Raw genomic sequence first — 16,384 nt, 5'->3', positions numbered from 1 at the left:
TCACGAGACGAGAGTTCCAAAAAATAAACAAATCACGAGACGAGAGTTCCAAAAAATAAACAAATCACTTGACAAGAGTTCCAAACAATAAACAAATCACTTGACGAGAGTTCCAAAAAATAAACAAATCACGAGACAAGAGTTCCAAAAAATACTCAAATCACTTGACAAGAGTTCCAAAAAATAAACAAATCACGAGACGAGAGTTCCAAAAAATAAACAAATCACGAGACGAGAGTTTCAAAAAATAAACAAATCACGAGACGAGAGTTCCAAAAAATAAACAAATCACTTGACAAGAGTTCCAATAAATAAACAAATCACTTGATGAGAGTTGCAAAAAAGAAACAAATCACGAGACGAGAGTTCCAAAAAATAAACAAATCACTTGACAAGAGTTCCAATAAATAAACAAATCACTTGATGAGAGTTCCAAAAAAGAAACAAATCACTTGACAAGAGTTCCAAAAAATAAACAAATCACTTGACAAGAGTTCCAATAAATAAACAAATCACTTGACAAGAGTTCCAAAAAATAAACAAATCACTTGACGAGAGTTCCAAAAAATACTCAAATCACTTGACAAGAGTTCCAAAAAATACTCAAATCACTTGACAAGAGTTCCAAAAAATAAACAAATCACTTGACAAGAGTTCCAAAAAATAAACAAATCACGAGACAAGAGTTCCAAAAAATAAACAAATCACTTGACGAGAGTTCCAAAAAATAAACAAATCACTTGACAAGAGTTCCAAAAAATAAACAAATCACTTGACAAGAGTTCCAATAAATAAACAAATCACTTGACAAGAGTTCCAAAAAATAAACAAATCACTTGACGAGAGTTCCAAAAAATACTCAAATCACTTGACAAGAGTTCCAAAAAATACTCAAATCACTTGACAAGAGTTCCAAAAAATAAACAAATCACGAGACGAGAGTTCCAAAAAATAAACAAATCACGAGACAAGAGTTCCAAAAAATAAACAAATCACGAGACGAGAGTTTCAAAAAATAAACAAATCACGAGACGAGAGTTCCAAAAAATAAACAAATCACTTGACAAGAGTTCCAATAAATAAACAAATCACTTGACAAGAGTTCCAAAAAATAAACAAATCACTTGACGAGAGTTCCAAAAAATAAACAAATCACTTGACAAGAGTTCCAAAAAATAAACAAATCACTTGACAAGAGTTCCAATAAATAAACAAATCACTTGACAAGAGTTCCAAAAAATAAACAAATCACTTGACGAGAGTTCCAAAAAATACTCAAATCACTTGACAAGAGTTCCAAAAAATACTCAAATCACTTGACAAGAGTTCCAAAAAATAAACAAATCACGAGACGAGAGTTCCAAAAAATAAACAAATCACGAGACAAGAGTTCCAAAAAATAAACAAATCACGAGACGAGAGTTTCAAAAAATAAACAAATCACGAGACGAGAGTTCCAAAAAATAAACAAATCACTTGACAAGAGTTCCAAAAAATAAACAAATCACTTGACAAGAGTTCCAATAAATAAACAAATCACTTGACAAGAGTTCCAAAAAATAAACAAATCACTTGACGAGAGTTCCAATAAATAAACAAATCACTTGACAAGAGTTCCAAAAAATAAACAAATCACTTGACGAGAGTTCCAAAAAATAAACAAATCACGAGACAAGAGTTCCAAAAAATACTCAAATCACTTGACAAGAGTTCCAAAAAATAAACAAATCACGAGACGAGAGTTCCAAAAAATAAACAAATCACTTGACAAGAGTTCCAAAAAATAAACAAATCACTTGACAAGAGTTCCAAAAAATAAACAAATCACGAGACAAGAGTTCCAAAAAATACTCAAATCACTTGACAAGAGTTCCAAAAAATAAACAAATCACGAGACGAGAGTTCCAAAAAATAAACAAATCACGAGACGAGAGTTTCAAAAAATAAACAAATCACGAGACGAGAGTTCCAAAAAATACTCAAATCACTTGACAAGAGTTCCAAAAAATAAACAAATCACGAGACGAGAGTTTCAAAAAATAAACAAATCACGAGACGAGAGTTCCAAAAAATAAACAAATCACTTGACAAGAGTTCCAAAAAAGAAACAAATCACTTGATAAGAGTTTGAAAAAATAAACAAATCACTTGACAAGAGTTCTGAAAAATAAAGAAATCACTTGCCAAGGGTTCTAAAAAATAAACAAATCACGAGAGAAGAGTTCCAAAAAATACTTAAATCACTTGACAAGAGTTCCAAAAAATAAACAAATCACGAGACAAGAGTTCCAAAAATAAACAAATCACTTGACAAGAGTTCTAAAAAATAAAGAAATCACTTGCCAAGAGTTCTAAAAAATAAACAAATCACGAGACAAGAGTTCCAAAAAATACTCAAATCACTTAACAAGAGTTCCAAAAAATAAACAAATCACGAGACAAGAGTTCCAAAAATAAACAAATCACTTGACAAGAGTTCCAAAAAATAAACAAATCACTTGACAAGAGTTAAAATATTGTGGTCACAGTTCATCTGATGTCATAAAGCCTGGTGTTGGTTGGTGTTGGTTGGTGTTGGTTTGTTGGTTTGGTTGGTGTTGGTGTTGGTTTGATGTTTGAAAACCACAGAGTTTGGATTATCAGAGGGGGAACTGTTAGCAAAACAGAGGAGATGGTAGGGGCAAGATGGTTGGAGTAAGAAGGGGGTATAACAGTGAAGGATAAAGGAGGAGGTAGAGTTAAGGAGGTTGGATGAATTTGCAATGAAGGTGGAAAAAAAACAAAAAAAAACAATTAATAATGGAAGACAAAGCATTGCAAAATGGAATTTTTTAATTTGTAGGTCAGAGATTCGTTAAAATACATTGGTAGATGGATGGAGTGCAGAAGAATGGACAGAGTGGAAGATGGAATTTTTAGACACCTGATGAAAGAAAGGTCAAATTGAACACAATATTTTGAAGAACTGGGCAGAGAGGGGAAGTTGAATCATTGTAAGAGACGTTTTTTTTAAGATTAAGGAAGAGTGGAGGTAAAGCTTGTGGAAAAGGTCATGGAGGTGTGTGGTGAATACCTTCACGATCAGAGCGGGGTTGGCAGGGAAGAGGAAGAGAAGGAAGAAGAAGAGTAGGTACACGAAGTCACGTGGGTATGAGATTATTTTTTTATTTTTTCTTTTGTTTTTTGAATAAGGCTCATTTGGCTGCGCCTGGAATGGTTTGAGGGTAGAGGAGTAGCAGGTGAAACCAGAATCCTGTCCAGGTTCCTCTTGATGACTTCATCTTTGCATTGTCCTTGTTCGGGTTCCTTCTGATGACTCCAATGCAGGACTGTACCGACTTGGTCCTCCATTTGATTTGAATTTATTTTAATCCCATTCTGAATGCAATTGAATAATAATGAACGTCATGGGTCAGGGTCAGGTGTCCCATCAAAGCGGGACGTTTTGGTACCTGCTCATCACTGCCAGCAGTTATGAAGTTGCAGTTCTAGTTATGTCAATTATTAATTACCAAACACACCAGCACACAAACACCACACAAAACCACACAAAAGTCCTGGTGAGGGTCCGCAATCTCTGATTGCTCTTTTTTGTTGTTTAAATTGAAGTCAGGTTTATATGTCAGGTCAGGTTCGATCTGTGACCTGCTACAGGTACCATGTAAACCTGTACTAACCTGTTCCATGGTCGGGTTGTCGGCGACTAAACCGTCTCCCCCACCAGGTTTTCTGGTGAGGAGGGTGTTTGGATATGGACACCCAGCAGGATTAAAAACAAAACCTGTCAAAGGGCGGAGGAGCTCCTTGTGAGCCAACGGCCATCCATATCTAGTGCCCAACTGTGTCTGCGGACGTCCTCCTGCAGTTGGGTCACTTCTCATTAGGAGGTTGGTGGCAGGATTTGCACTCCAGCCACCGTAAAACCCTTCATTCCGCAAAACGCAAAAACGCAAAAAAATCTGAAAACCCACTCCGTGGGAGTACCTCCTGTGCAGCTTCCCTTCGCAGGGCAGCTCACCGGATGACGGGATTGGGGCAAAGCCTTCGGGACCCCCAATCGTTGATAGGAGGGAAACCACGGGGTAACATCCCTGGGTCAGATTGCGGGAGAGTGTGTCGGAGTGGTGCTGAGGTGTCGTCCACCAGACGGCGGTCTCCTTGGGTTAACCTGAGGCGGTCCCTTCGGGTGGGTGCCTGGAATGTCCTATCCCTAAGAGAGGATGATCACCTGTCTCTGTTATCATCTGAGCTCAAGCGTTTGGACATCGGGATTGCAGCTCTCTCTGAGGTTCGGAGACCGGATTGCGGCGAGATAATGGTGGGTGGTTACACCTACTATTGGTCTGGTCGCTCTGATGGTTACCATACCCAAGGAGTTGCTGTAGCTGTGTCCAACAAGCTGACCCCAATGATAATTGAGGTAACACCGGTCAACGAGCGTATTATGAGATTAAGGATTCGTCACTCCTTAGGTGTCATTTCCCTGGTCTCTGTTTATGCTCCGACTGAGGCGAGTGATCTCACCGTGAAGGATGCATTCTACGCCACACTCGAGTCTGTGGTTGATCAGTGCCCCAGACGAGATACACTTCTAGTCTTGGGGGATTTCAATGCATCGACTGGAACTGATAGGGACGGTTATGAGGTGTGTTGGTCCCCATGGGTCAGGAACTATGAACCAGAATAGCACTAAGTTCCTTGACTTTGCAAGAAGTCATGGACTTAGGGTGGCTGGTTCATGGTTTTCAGCGCCCACAAGCTCATCGCTGGACTTGGTATTCCAACGCTGGCGGTGTGGCAAAGGAGATTGACCATGTCCTCATTGACGGTCGTTGGAGGATGATCCAGAACTGCAGGGTCTACCGTAGTGCTCAGTTCCTCAATACTGACCACAGGCTTGTTGTAGCAACTCTAAAGCTGCACCTTAAATCCTGGAGAATGGTACCATCCCAGCCTAGGCTGGATGTTGCCAAGCTCAGGGATGAGAGAGTAGCTGAGGAGTTTGCAAACAGGCTGAGTGGACACTTGGGGGGTCTGGGTGCTTTGGGGGTCCTGAAGAGTTGTGGAGCGCTTCAAGACCACCGTCCTTGATGTTGCCGGTGGATGCCTTGGAGCTCACCGCAGGGCAAAGAAGAATTTTGTCTCTCAAGGGACACTGGATACCATTGACCAGAGTCGCAGGGCCAGGCTGAATGGCAGAGCTGAGCTGTTCAGGGAGCTGAGGCGTAAAACTGTACGTGCACTGAGGGTGGACAAGGAGGCCTATGTGCGAGGAATCTGTGAGGGGGCAGAGCATCACCTGTGGACAGGTGATTCTCGTCCCGCTTACAGGGGAATTCGCGCATTACGTTCATCCAAGCCCATCCCTCGGAGCACTACAGTTCGAGCAGAGAGTGGTAGGCTCTTGACAGAGGAGTCTGAAGTGAAGGCCCGCTGGGCCGGTTACTTTGAGCGGTTGTACCAGGCTGATCCCCCAACTGTCGAGTTGGACGTCAAGGGTGTTACAATCCCTGTTGCTGACCCTCGAATCAGCTGTGGTCCACCTACGCTTGTGGAAACACGGGCTGCGGTGAACCAGTTGAAACGGGGCAAAGCTCCAGGGATCTGTGGCATCCATGCCGAACTTCTCATGGCTGGTGGAAATGCTGCACTCGTGTCGTTGCATGCAGTTTTGTGCTCTGCCTGGAACACAGGCATCATCCCAACTGACTGGAAGAGGGGCCTTGTTGTCCCTCTCTGGAAAGGGAAGGGTGATCGCCAAGACTGCAACAACTACCGAGGGGTGAGGCTGCTCTCAGTGCCGGGCAAGGTCTTTGCTCGGATAATTCTCGATAGGGTTCGCCATCATCTGCTTGAGCACCAGCGTCCAGAGCAGTCAGGCTTTACACCAAAGAGGTCAACGATTGACCGTATCCTTGCACTTCGTGTCCTCACCGAACGCAGACGAGAGTTTCGGCAGGGGCTGCTTGCAGCCTATGTTGATCTCTGTAAAGCGTTCGATTCAGTGAATCGGGACGTCCCTCTGGAGGATTCTTGGTCTTCGTGGGGTGCCACCAAAACTGATCGATCTGATGTCTGAACTCTACTCTGGTACTGAGAGTGCTGTGAAGTGTGGTGGTACCATCTCTGACTTATTTCCAGTTGTTACTGGAGTTCGTCAGGGATGTGTACTTGCCCCCCACACTTTTCAGCACTTGTATGGACTGGATTCTAGGGAGGATGTCGGAGAGATCAAGTTGCGGTGCGTCATTTGGGAATGTCAAGATCTCGGACCTTGACTTTGCAGATGATGCAGTCATCTTTGCGGAGACTTTAGACATCCTCTTGGGGGCCCTCGAGGTGCTGAATGAGGAGTCGGAGCCGTTGGGATTACGGGTTTCTTGGGTCAAAACTAAGATCCAGGCTTTCGGTGACATCTTGGATGCTGCTGTCCTGTCTGTGTCTGTTTGTGGTGAGGATGTTGAGGTCGTGGAGAGATTCACTTACCTTGGCAGTGATATTCATGTCTCTGCTGGCTGCGAGTCAGAGGTAAATAGACGTCTGGGTCGGGCCTGGGGAGTCATGGACTCACTGGATCATGGGGTGTGGCGCTGCCGGTACCTGTGCGGGAGGACGAAAGTCCGAGTCTTCAGGTCCTTGGTACTTCCAGTCTTGCTCTATGGGTGCGAGACTTGGACTCTGACCAAGGATCTGAGACGGAGACTTAATTCCTTTGGTACCAGGTCTCTTCGGAGAATCCTTGGCTATCGCTGGTCGGATTTTGTGTCCAACGAGCGGTTGCTGAGAGAGACTCGGATGAGATTTGTTACCTGCATAGTCCGTGAGCGTCAGTTGCGGCTGTATGGACATGTGGCTCGTTTTCCTGACTCTGATCCTGCTCACCAGATTCTCTCAGCGAGGGAGTCTCATGAGTGGAGGAGGCCAGTGGGTCGACCACGTGCCTCATGGTTGCAACAGGTTGACCATCATCTCAAGGAGATGGGGATGGGCCTGGCATCTGCCTGGGGGATGGCCAGACGGAGGCCCCTGGAGTACCGGCGGAAAGTGGACGCAGCGACGTGCTGTTCTGGCACATGCTCCCATACCTGACCTGAAATTGAAGTATATATGTGAACACTGCGTGGGGCAACGTGGTCCATGAACTCTCTAGTTCTCTCTTCACCTGCATCCACTTTGTCTAATTTTCTGAAATTTCAACATAATTTTTCATTGTTATGCCAATGATACCCAGATGTATCTGTCCACGGAAACTGTCAATGTGCTGTCTTCGAAAACAATGACGAGTTGCCATCGGAAATACGTCACATTGTTTTGAGTACTGTCGGAAGAGGATGAACCGTGCAAGATATTTAATGTGGGATGGGCATCTGCCTCACCGTGTAGCCAACGTTTACTTTCCACAGTGCGGATGGACATGCGCTTTGATGACGTCCGCTCAATCACTGATTTCATGCCAAAGAAGTCCTCGGTGGTGCCTGCATACAGCTCACCATCTGCAAGACACAGAGGTGAAACCAATGTGTGCAAAATAAAAAGAAGAAAAGGCTATTTGGCCGAACTATATTTTAGTCGTACTGCGAGGACAGAAGGGGACATCGCAAAGCATTTTCAAGAAATCATATCAAACTATCCTTGTTGGAAGCTCAATGAAAATAACTTCATGGACTATGTGTACTGCGAGAAAATTGGTTCCGCAAAAGTATTCACCTCCTTCTAATAATGCCACATTTCGATGAAATACGAATTATAAATGATGGAGAAACAATTTTTCCAAATTAACTTTTTTGTATTAATAACTGAGGAGATCAAACTAAACACTTTTCGAGTTGAATGAGGTGACATGTCAGAAATACCTGCAGAAAACATGTACAAATCAAAATTCATTGGTTGTAAAAGTATTCAGCCCCTTTGGTCAGTACCTGGTGGAAGCACCGTTCACAGCAATGACTGCCATGAGTCTTTTTGGGTAGGTCTCGACAAGCTTTACACAGTGAGATGGTGAAATCTTTGCCCATTCTTCACGTGAAAATTGCTCTAGTTTTGCCAAGTTTGATGGGGATCATCGATGGACTGCAATCCTCAAGTCTCACCACAAATGTTAAATTGGCTTCAAGTTCGGGATTTGACTGGGCTACTCAAGAACATTTATTTTCTTCTTATTCAGCCACTCCAGTGTGGCTTTATCTTTGTGCGTCGGATCATTGTCCTGCTGAAATGTGAATCTCGAACCCAGGCTGACTCGAGCAGGTTTTCATCAAGGATTCTCCTGTACTTTGCACCGTCCATTGTCCTTTCTATCCTGACAAGCTTGTCCGTCCCTGCTGACGAAAAGTATCCCGATAATATGCTGTCACCACCAGGCTTGGCAGTAGGGATGGTGTTGACTGCGTGATGTGTCGTGTTAGGCTTGCGCCAGATGTAATGCTTTGCATTAAGACCAAAAGGTTCAATTTTTATCCCATCTCATCAAAACTTTTCTCCACATGCCTGCAGTATCATTAACATGCTTTTTCGCTTACTCTATACAATCTTTTCGAAGCGACTTTTCAGTAATGGCTTCTTTCTTGCCACCTGTCTGGAGGCCAGCTTTGTGAAGAGAACAGGATATTGTTGATTGATGAACACTGACCCCCATCTCAGACATAGAGCCTTGCAATTCATTCAAAGTCATTGTTGGATTTACAGTGACATCCCGAACCAGTTTCCTGCTTGCTCGGCTGCTGAGTTTGGATGGGTGACCTGATCCGGGTGGAGTCTGGGTGCTATGACACGTCTTCCACTTCTTAATGATGGATTTCATCGTACTCAAAGGGATAATGAGTGACTTTGAAATCCTCTTATAACCCTCTCCTGAACGGTGCTTCTCCACCACTTCATGTCTGACTTCCTTTGAAAGCTCCTTGGTCTTCATGTTTGCATGTTAGGTGAACAAGTGAGTTTCATCTAAAAACTCCTTCGACAAGAGACAAGTGGGGGAGGTTAATTTTTAAGTTAAACCACTAATCACACTGAGGTGAAACCCATTACACTTATTTTGTAACCTTCCAAACAAATAATTTGCTCCTGAAGTAATTTAGGGTTAATTAGGCAACGGGTTGTAGAAAATATATATACAGTGTATATATATATATATATATATATATATATATATATATATATATATATATATATATATATATATATATATATATATATATATATATATATATATATATATATATATATATATATAGTAGCCTGGTGTTGGCGCAGTGGTTAGGGCAGCGGCTTGGGATCCAAAAGGTCCTGAGTTCAAGCCCCGTTGGGCCACTGAATTAATACACCAGGGGGTTGATTCAGCTGTCATCCTTGCGAGGTCGGCGAAATGAGTACCAGTGTACTGGGCCGGTGTATACCCTGGTTAAAAATAGGTGTACCATATCCCTGTGTCGTAAGAGGCGACCAGGGTTGCGTCAGGAAGGGCATCCGGCGTAAAAAAAAAAAAAAAAAACATGTGCCAAATCACTCTGCGGATCATACGGATGATTCGCTGTGGCGACCCCTTACGGGAGCAGCTGAAAGAAGAAGAAGATATATATATATATATATATATATATATATATATATATATATATATATATATATATATATATATATGTATACACACAGGTGGAGACTTCAAGACCTGAGAGGGCTATATTCCATCTTCTGAAACTTGCATATGGAGATACCAGCCAAACACACACACACACACACACACACACACACACACACACACACACACACACACACACCCACACACACACACACACACACACACACACACACACACACACACGATCCATCCATTCACGAATCGGTGAGGCTAATGCACGATCTATACTGTAGTCTATCTGCATCCAGATCCACACACTCTTTTTAAACCACAGACCAATTATAATGACCTGTCCCTTCAGGAATGGGAGGGTTATCAAAAGGTGTACCTGTCAAGACTGAAGTAAGTCTATGTTCAGGGTCAAAGGGACACTTTGCATCACCAGAGTCAATGGAATTCATCTTTAATCCTTCAAGGTCCTGAAAGCATATGGTGCCAAAGCAAAGCAGTCATCTTAACATTATATCCATCATGTCATTTTAGTTACAACATATCTCGACTATCTTCTGACATTAACATAATTTCCTCAATTATCCTCTCTGAGTAGCAACATCAACATAATCTAAATATTATCAACTCAACACCAAGTCCTGGAAATCAACACAACACCAAGTCCGAATGTAAGATAGGGAAATAATTTCACTTACAAAGTGTGCGCACTTTGGAGCAAAGGCGTAGGTGCCACAAGCGAAGAGTTGAGAGCCGTTAATATGCAGTGAGAGGACGTAGTTGCGGCACTGCTCCTACACAACAACAGAAATGTCAGCTTTCAGCAAATGCCAGTGATTTTACAGGGTAATTATCCTTCCAATAACCACAGGATAGCATATATCACAAAACTCCCCACCTCCCCCCCCAAAAAAAATTCCTAAAATGTTGAAATTAAAATAAAATAAAACGAATAGCAGCGGAAAAGTGTCGCATAATTTCACTTGGTTTGAAAGATTGCAGTCTGTTCACAACTCAGGTTTCTGCCACCTGTGTAAAGGATGTTAAAACTCAGAATAAGTAGTTTGGTTCTTTATTTTCCTCGTGGAAGTCGAAAGAGTTAAATTTGGCCATTTCTGCAATATTCTACAAATCATTTCAAATAAAGACTGGAGAGTTCAGCCAACACCTGACCCCACACAGACTTGAGAAAAAGGATCTGACTCTGCACAGTCTTGAGAAAAAGGACCTGACTTCACACAGTCTTGAGAAAAAGGACCTGATTCTGCACAGTCTTGAGAAAAAGGACCTCACTCCACACAGTCTTGAGAAAAAGGACCTGACTTCACACAGTCTTGAGAAAAAGGACCTGACTTCACAGTCTTGAGAAAAAGGACCTCACTCCACACAGTATTGAGAAAAAGGACCTAACTTCACAGTCTTGAGAAAAAGGACGTGAATCTGCAGTCTTGAGAAAAAGGACCTGACTCCACACAGTCTTGAGAAGAAGGACCTGACCCCACACAGTCTTGAGAAAAAGAACCTCACTACACACAGTATTGAGAAAAAGGATCTGACTTCACACAGTCTTGAGAAAAAGGACCTGACTCTGCACAGTCTTGAGAATAAGGACCTGACCCCACACAGTCTTGAGAAAAAGGACCTCACTCCACACAGTCTTGAGAAAAAGGACCTGACTTCACACAGTCTTGAGAAAAAGGACCTCACTCCACACAGTCTTGAGAAAAAGGACCTGACTTCACACAGTCTTGAGAAAAAGGACCTGACTTCACACAGTCTTGAGAAAAAGGACCTGACTTTGCACAGTCTTGAGAAAAAGGACCTCACTCCACACAGTATTGAGAAAAAGGACCTAACTTCACAGTCTTGAGAAAAAGGACCTGAATCTGCACAGTCTTGAGAAAAAGGACCTGACTCCACACAGTCTTGAGAGGAAGGACCTGACTCCGCACAACAGACGACGGGGAGACGAACAAGTGGTAATGGCACACGGCAGGATTCAGGGACGTGGCAAGGCAGGTACGACGAAGGGCAGACAAGCAGGATCACCTCCTCTCCTCAGAGACGATTCTCTTCACAAAGTCTCTAGTTCTCCGTTCTCCTCCAAACCCTGCGATCCTCCTCCAAACTCCTCAGTTCTCTGTTCTCCGATCAACTGCCCCGTTATCCTCAGACCAGACCTCAACGTTTTTCCTCAGCCGTCTCCAATGCTCTCACTCCGAACTGCCGATTTGGCTCCTTCCTCTCCTCTCCCTAGGCAACGCTCTTCCCCTTTTGGGAGGCATCCATAACTCTCGGGTCAAGGCTCCACCCGTCCCAGGTGATCCATCACTCCACCCCTTGGGAGGCGATCATAGCTCCGCCCCTGCCTCTTTCGTATCAAGTCTCCCGGTGCCCGGTTGACAGAGAGGTTATCCACACACTTTCTTTAACCATAATCCCAAACGAATTATGACCATGCTCCACCCTCTGTGTGGCACACATGCAAACAAGACAATTCTTAAGATGATGTTTCCCTACTTATACATCGAGATGGCTATCTACTCACACACAGACCATGCTGTTGTTAGGTCAGGACAGATCAGATCTGTGACTTGCTGCAGATATCATATAAACCTGCACGAACCTGTTTCATGGTTGGGTTGTGGGTGACTGAACTGTCTCCCCCACAAGTATTTCTGGTGTTTGATATGGACACCCAGCAGGAGAAAAAAAACAAAAACTGTCAAAGGGCGGAGGAGCTCCTTGTGAGCCGACGGCCATCCATATCTTGTGCCCAACAGAATGTGCCCATTCTTCCCTCCAGGCTTTCAAAACAGCTGTTCACCACCACCTCTTATCATCCCCCATCCAAATCGTCGATCTTTTCTACCCCAGATTATAATCCACCCAAGCCCACCTCCTTCAAATTCCCTGCTTTCCTTCCTGAAAGTCCCTGTAATGTCCATCTTCTATTCCCCATGTTCCCCGTCCCATCCTTCTCCCTTCCACAGATCTCCGAATGTCTCTGTTCCCCACTGTTTTGTCCCTCCCACTCCCTCCCCTCTTGTCTCATGCCCCCCTTGCCATTGTGTGTTAGCTCTCACACGAGCCTCGACAAGGTATACAAAAAACAAACAAAAAAAACTGTGTCTGTGGATATCCTCCAGCAGTTGGGTTACTTCTTAAAAGGAGGTTGGTGGCAGGATTTGCACTCCGACCACCGTAAAACCCTTCATTCCGCAAAACACACTAAAAGCAAAAATAAATCTGAAAATCCACTCCGTGGGAGTACCCCCTGCGCAACTTCCCTTCGCAGGGAAGTTCACCGGATGACGGGATTGGGGAAAAGCCTTCGGGACCCCCACTCTTTGATGAAAGGAAGATAAACATAGGGTAACCTTCTCGGGTCAGATTGCGGAAGTGTGTGTCGGGGTGGTGCTTAGGTGTCGTCCACAAAACGGTGGTCCCTTTGGGTGGGTGCTTGGAATGTCCCAGCCCTAAGAGAGGATGATCACCTGTCTCTGTTATCATCTGAGCTCAAGCAATTGGACATCCGTATTGCAGCACTCTCTGAGGTTCAGAGACCGGATTGCGGCGAGATCATGGCGGGTGGTTACACCTACAATTGGTCTGGTCGCTCTGATGGTTACCATGCCCAAGGAGTTGATGTAGCGGTGTCCAATAAGCTGCCTCCAATTATCACTGAGGTCACACCAGTCAATGAGCGTATTATGAGACTTAGGATTCGTCACTCCTTGGGTGTCATTTCCCTGGTCTCTGTTTATGCTCCGACTGAGGCGAGTGATCTCACCGTGAAGGACCCATTCTACGCCACACTCGAGTCTGTGGTTGATCTGTGCCCCAGGCAAGTTACTCTTCTTGTCTTCGGGGATTTCAATGCATTGACTGGAACTGATAGGGATGGTTATGAGACGTGTGTTGGTCCCCATGGATATGGAACTGTGAACCAGAATACCAACAAGTTCCTTGACTTTGCAAGAAGTCATGGACGTGGGGTGGCTGGTTCATGGTTTCAGCGCCCACAATCTCAGTGCTGGATTTGGTATTCCAACGCTGGCGGTGTGGCAAAGGAGACTGACCATGTGCTCGTTGATGGTCGCTGGAGGATGATCCAGAACTGCAGGGTCTACCGGAGTGCTCAGTTCCTCAATACTGGCCACAGGCTTGTTCCAACAACTCTTAAGTTTCAGCTTAAATTAGGGAAATGGTACTATCCCAGCCTCGGCTGGATGTTTGCAAGCTCAAGGATGAGAGGTCAGCTGAGGAGTTTGTGAACAGGCTAAGTGGAGATTTTGGGGGTCCGGTTGCTTTGTGGAATCCTGAAGAGTTGTGGAGCGCCTTCAAGACCACCGTCCTTGATGTTGCCGGTGGATGCCTTGGAGCTCACCGGAGGGTGAAGAAGAATTTTGTCTCTCAAGGGACACTGAATACCGTTGACGAGATTCGCAGAGCCAGGCTGAATGGCAGAGCTGAGCTGTTCAGGGAACTGAGGCGTAAAACTGTACGTGCACTCAGGGTGGACAAGGAGGCCTATGTGTGAGGAATCTGTGAGGGGGTCGAGCATCACCTGTGGTCAAGTGATTCTCATCCTGCTTACAGGGGAATTCGCGCTTGCCTGGCCCTCGATGTACTACGGTTGGACCGGAGGATGGTGGGCTCTTGACAGAGGAGTGTGAAGTGAAGGCTCGCTGAGCGGTTACGTTGAGCGACTACCAGGCTGATTCACCAGCTGTCGAGTTGGATGTCAGGGGTGTTACAATCCCTAATGCTGACCCTCCAATCAACTGTGATCCATCTACGCTTGTGGAAACACAGGCTGCGGTGAACCGAGTGAAATTCCTTGGATCTGTGGTATCCATGCTGAACTTCTCAAGGCTGGCCGAAATACTGTACTCATGTCGTTGCATGCAGTTCTGTGCTCTGCCTGGAAAACAGGCATCATCCCAAATGACTGGAAGAGGGGCCTTGTCCCTCTGTGGAAAGGGAAGGATGATTGCCAGGACTCCAACAACGACCGAGGGGTGACGCTGCTTTCAGGGCCAGGGAAGGTCTTTGCTCGGAAATTCTTCATAGGGTTCGCCACCATGTGCTTGAGCACCAGTGTCCAAAGCAGTCAGGCTTTACACCAAAGAGGTCAACGATTGACCGTATCCTTGCTCTTCGGGTCCTCACCGAACGCAGACGAAAGTTTCGGCAGGGGCTGCTTTCATCCGATGTTGATCTCTGTAAAGCGTTTGATTCAGTGAATCGGGATGCCCTCTGGAGGATTCTTGGTCTTCGTGGGGTGCCACCAAAATTGATCGATCTGATGTCTGAATCTACTCTGGCACTGAGAGTGCTGTGAGATGTGGTGGTTCCATCTCTGACTTATTTCCAGTTGTTACTGGAGCTCCTCAGGGGTATGTACTGGCCCCCACACTTTTCAGCACTTGTATGGACTGGATTGTGGGGAGGATGTCGGAGAGATCAACCTGCGGTGCATGGTTTGAGAATGTCAATATCTCTGACCTTAATTTCGCAGATGATGTGATCATCTTTGCTGAGACTCTGGATATCCTTTTGGTTGCCCTCGAGGTGCTGAATGAGGAGTCGGAGCCGCTGGGATTACGGGTTTCCTGGGTGAAAACGAATATCCACGCTTTCAATGACATCTTGGATGCTGCTATCCTATCTGTACCTGTTTGTGATGAGGATGTTGAGGTCATGGAGAGATTCACTTCCTTTGGCATTGATATTCATGTCTCTGCTGGTTGTGAGCCAAAGGTCAATCGATGTCTGGGTCGGGCCTGGGGAGTCATGGATTCACTGGATCATGGGGTGTGGTGCTGCCGGTACCTGTGCAGGAGGGCGAAAGTCCGAGTCTTCAGGTCCTTGGTGCTTCCTAGGTTGCTCTACGGATGTGAGACTTGGACTCTCATCAGGGATCTGAGACGGAGACTTAATTCCTTTGGTACCAGGTCTCTTGGGAGAATCCTTAGCTATCGCTGATCAGACTGTGTCCAACGAGCGGTTGCTGAGAGACACTCAAATGAGATTTGTTACCTGCATAATCCGTGACCGTCAGCTGCGGCTGTGCGGACATGTGGTCGTTTTCCTGACGCTGATCCTGCTCACCAGATTCTGTCAGTGAGGGAGTCTCATGAGTGGGAGGCCAATGGGCCGACTACGTGCTTCGTAATTCCAGCAGGTTGATCAGCATCTCAAGGAGATGGGGATGGGCCAGCCATCTGCCTGGGAAATGGCCAGATGGAGGCCGCTGGAGTACCCGTGGAAAGTTGTACGCAGCGACGCGCTGCTCCGGCACATGCTCCCATACCTGACCTGACAGACAGACAAACAATCAGACAGAAAGGCGTGAAAACATAACCTCCTTCACCTTCGGTGGTGGAGGTAACAATGTCTGTTCCAGAGTAAGAAGTGTGTCATCAAATTTCTCCCTCACCACATCCTTCACAGCTTCACAAACACAGAAAAAAACTTCTCAGACTACCAAAAGTGTTTTTCAGATATGGAAGCAGAATTTTCCCCGATTTTCCGCGCCCCATCCTTCTTCCTTCCACAGATCTGCTGATGCCCCCGTTCCCCACTGTTTTGTCCTTCCCTCTCCCGCCCCTCTTGTCTCATCCCCCCTGGCTGTGAGTTCTGTTGGCTCTCAGACGAACCTCGACAATGTGTCCAAAAAAAATAGAAGCAGCTGAAGTCTGGAAGCAGAAGTGGGTCAGCTCATTTACCCATAAAACTTTCCATATGAAGAACAAGTGTACATATTGTGGTGTATCCAGGTGCAGAGGGCCACAA

General features: G+C 45.1%; 1 protein-coding gene across 1 annotated transcript in view; it reads right to left on the bottom strand.

The window, feature by feature from the left end:
- The window catches only part of LOC147006544 (semaphorin-4D-like), a 42,671-nt gene that overhangs the window by 11,158 nt on the left and 15,129 nt on the right, over positions 1 to 16,384 (bottom strand). Inside the window, 3 exon segments of the mRNA XM_085868574.1 lie at positions 7,377 to 7,493; positions 9,963 to 10,053; positions 10,282 to 10,377. Coding sequence (XP_085724700.1) covers positions 7,377 to 7,493; positions 9,963 to 10,053; positions 10,282 to 10,377 — 304 coding nt within the window.

The sequence above is a fragment of the Eptatretus burgeri genome, unplaced genomic scaffold, assembly GCF_056783735.1.
Source record: "Eptatretus burgeri isolate ZD-2024b unplaced genomic scaffold, Ebu_testis_v1 Ebu_testis_scaffold_3166, whole genome shotgun sequence".
NCBI lineage: Eukaryota > Metazoa > Chordata > Myxini > Myxiniformes > Myxinidae > Eptatretus > Eptatretus burgeri.
Note: the sequence above shows the minus strand (reverse complement) of the source record. Positions and strands in the feature narration are given on the sequence as shown.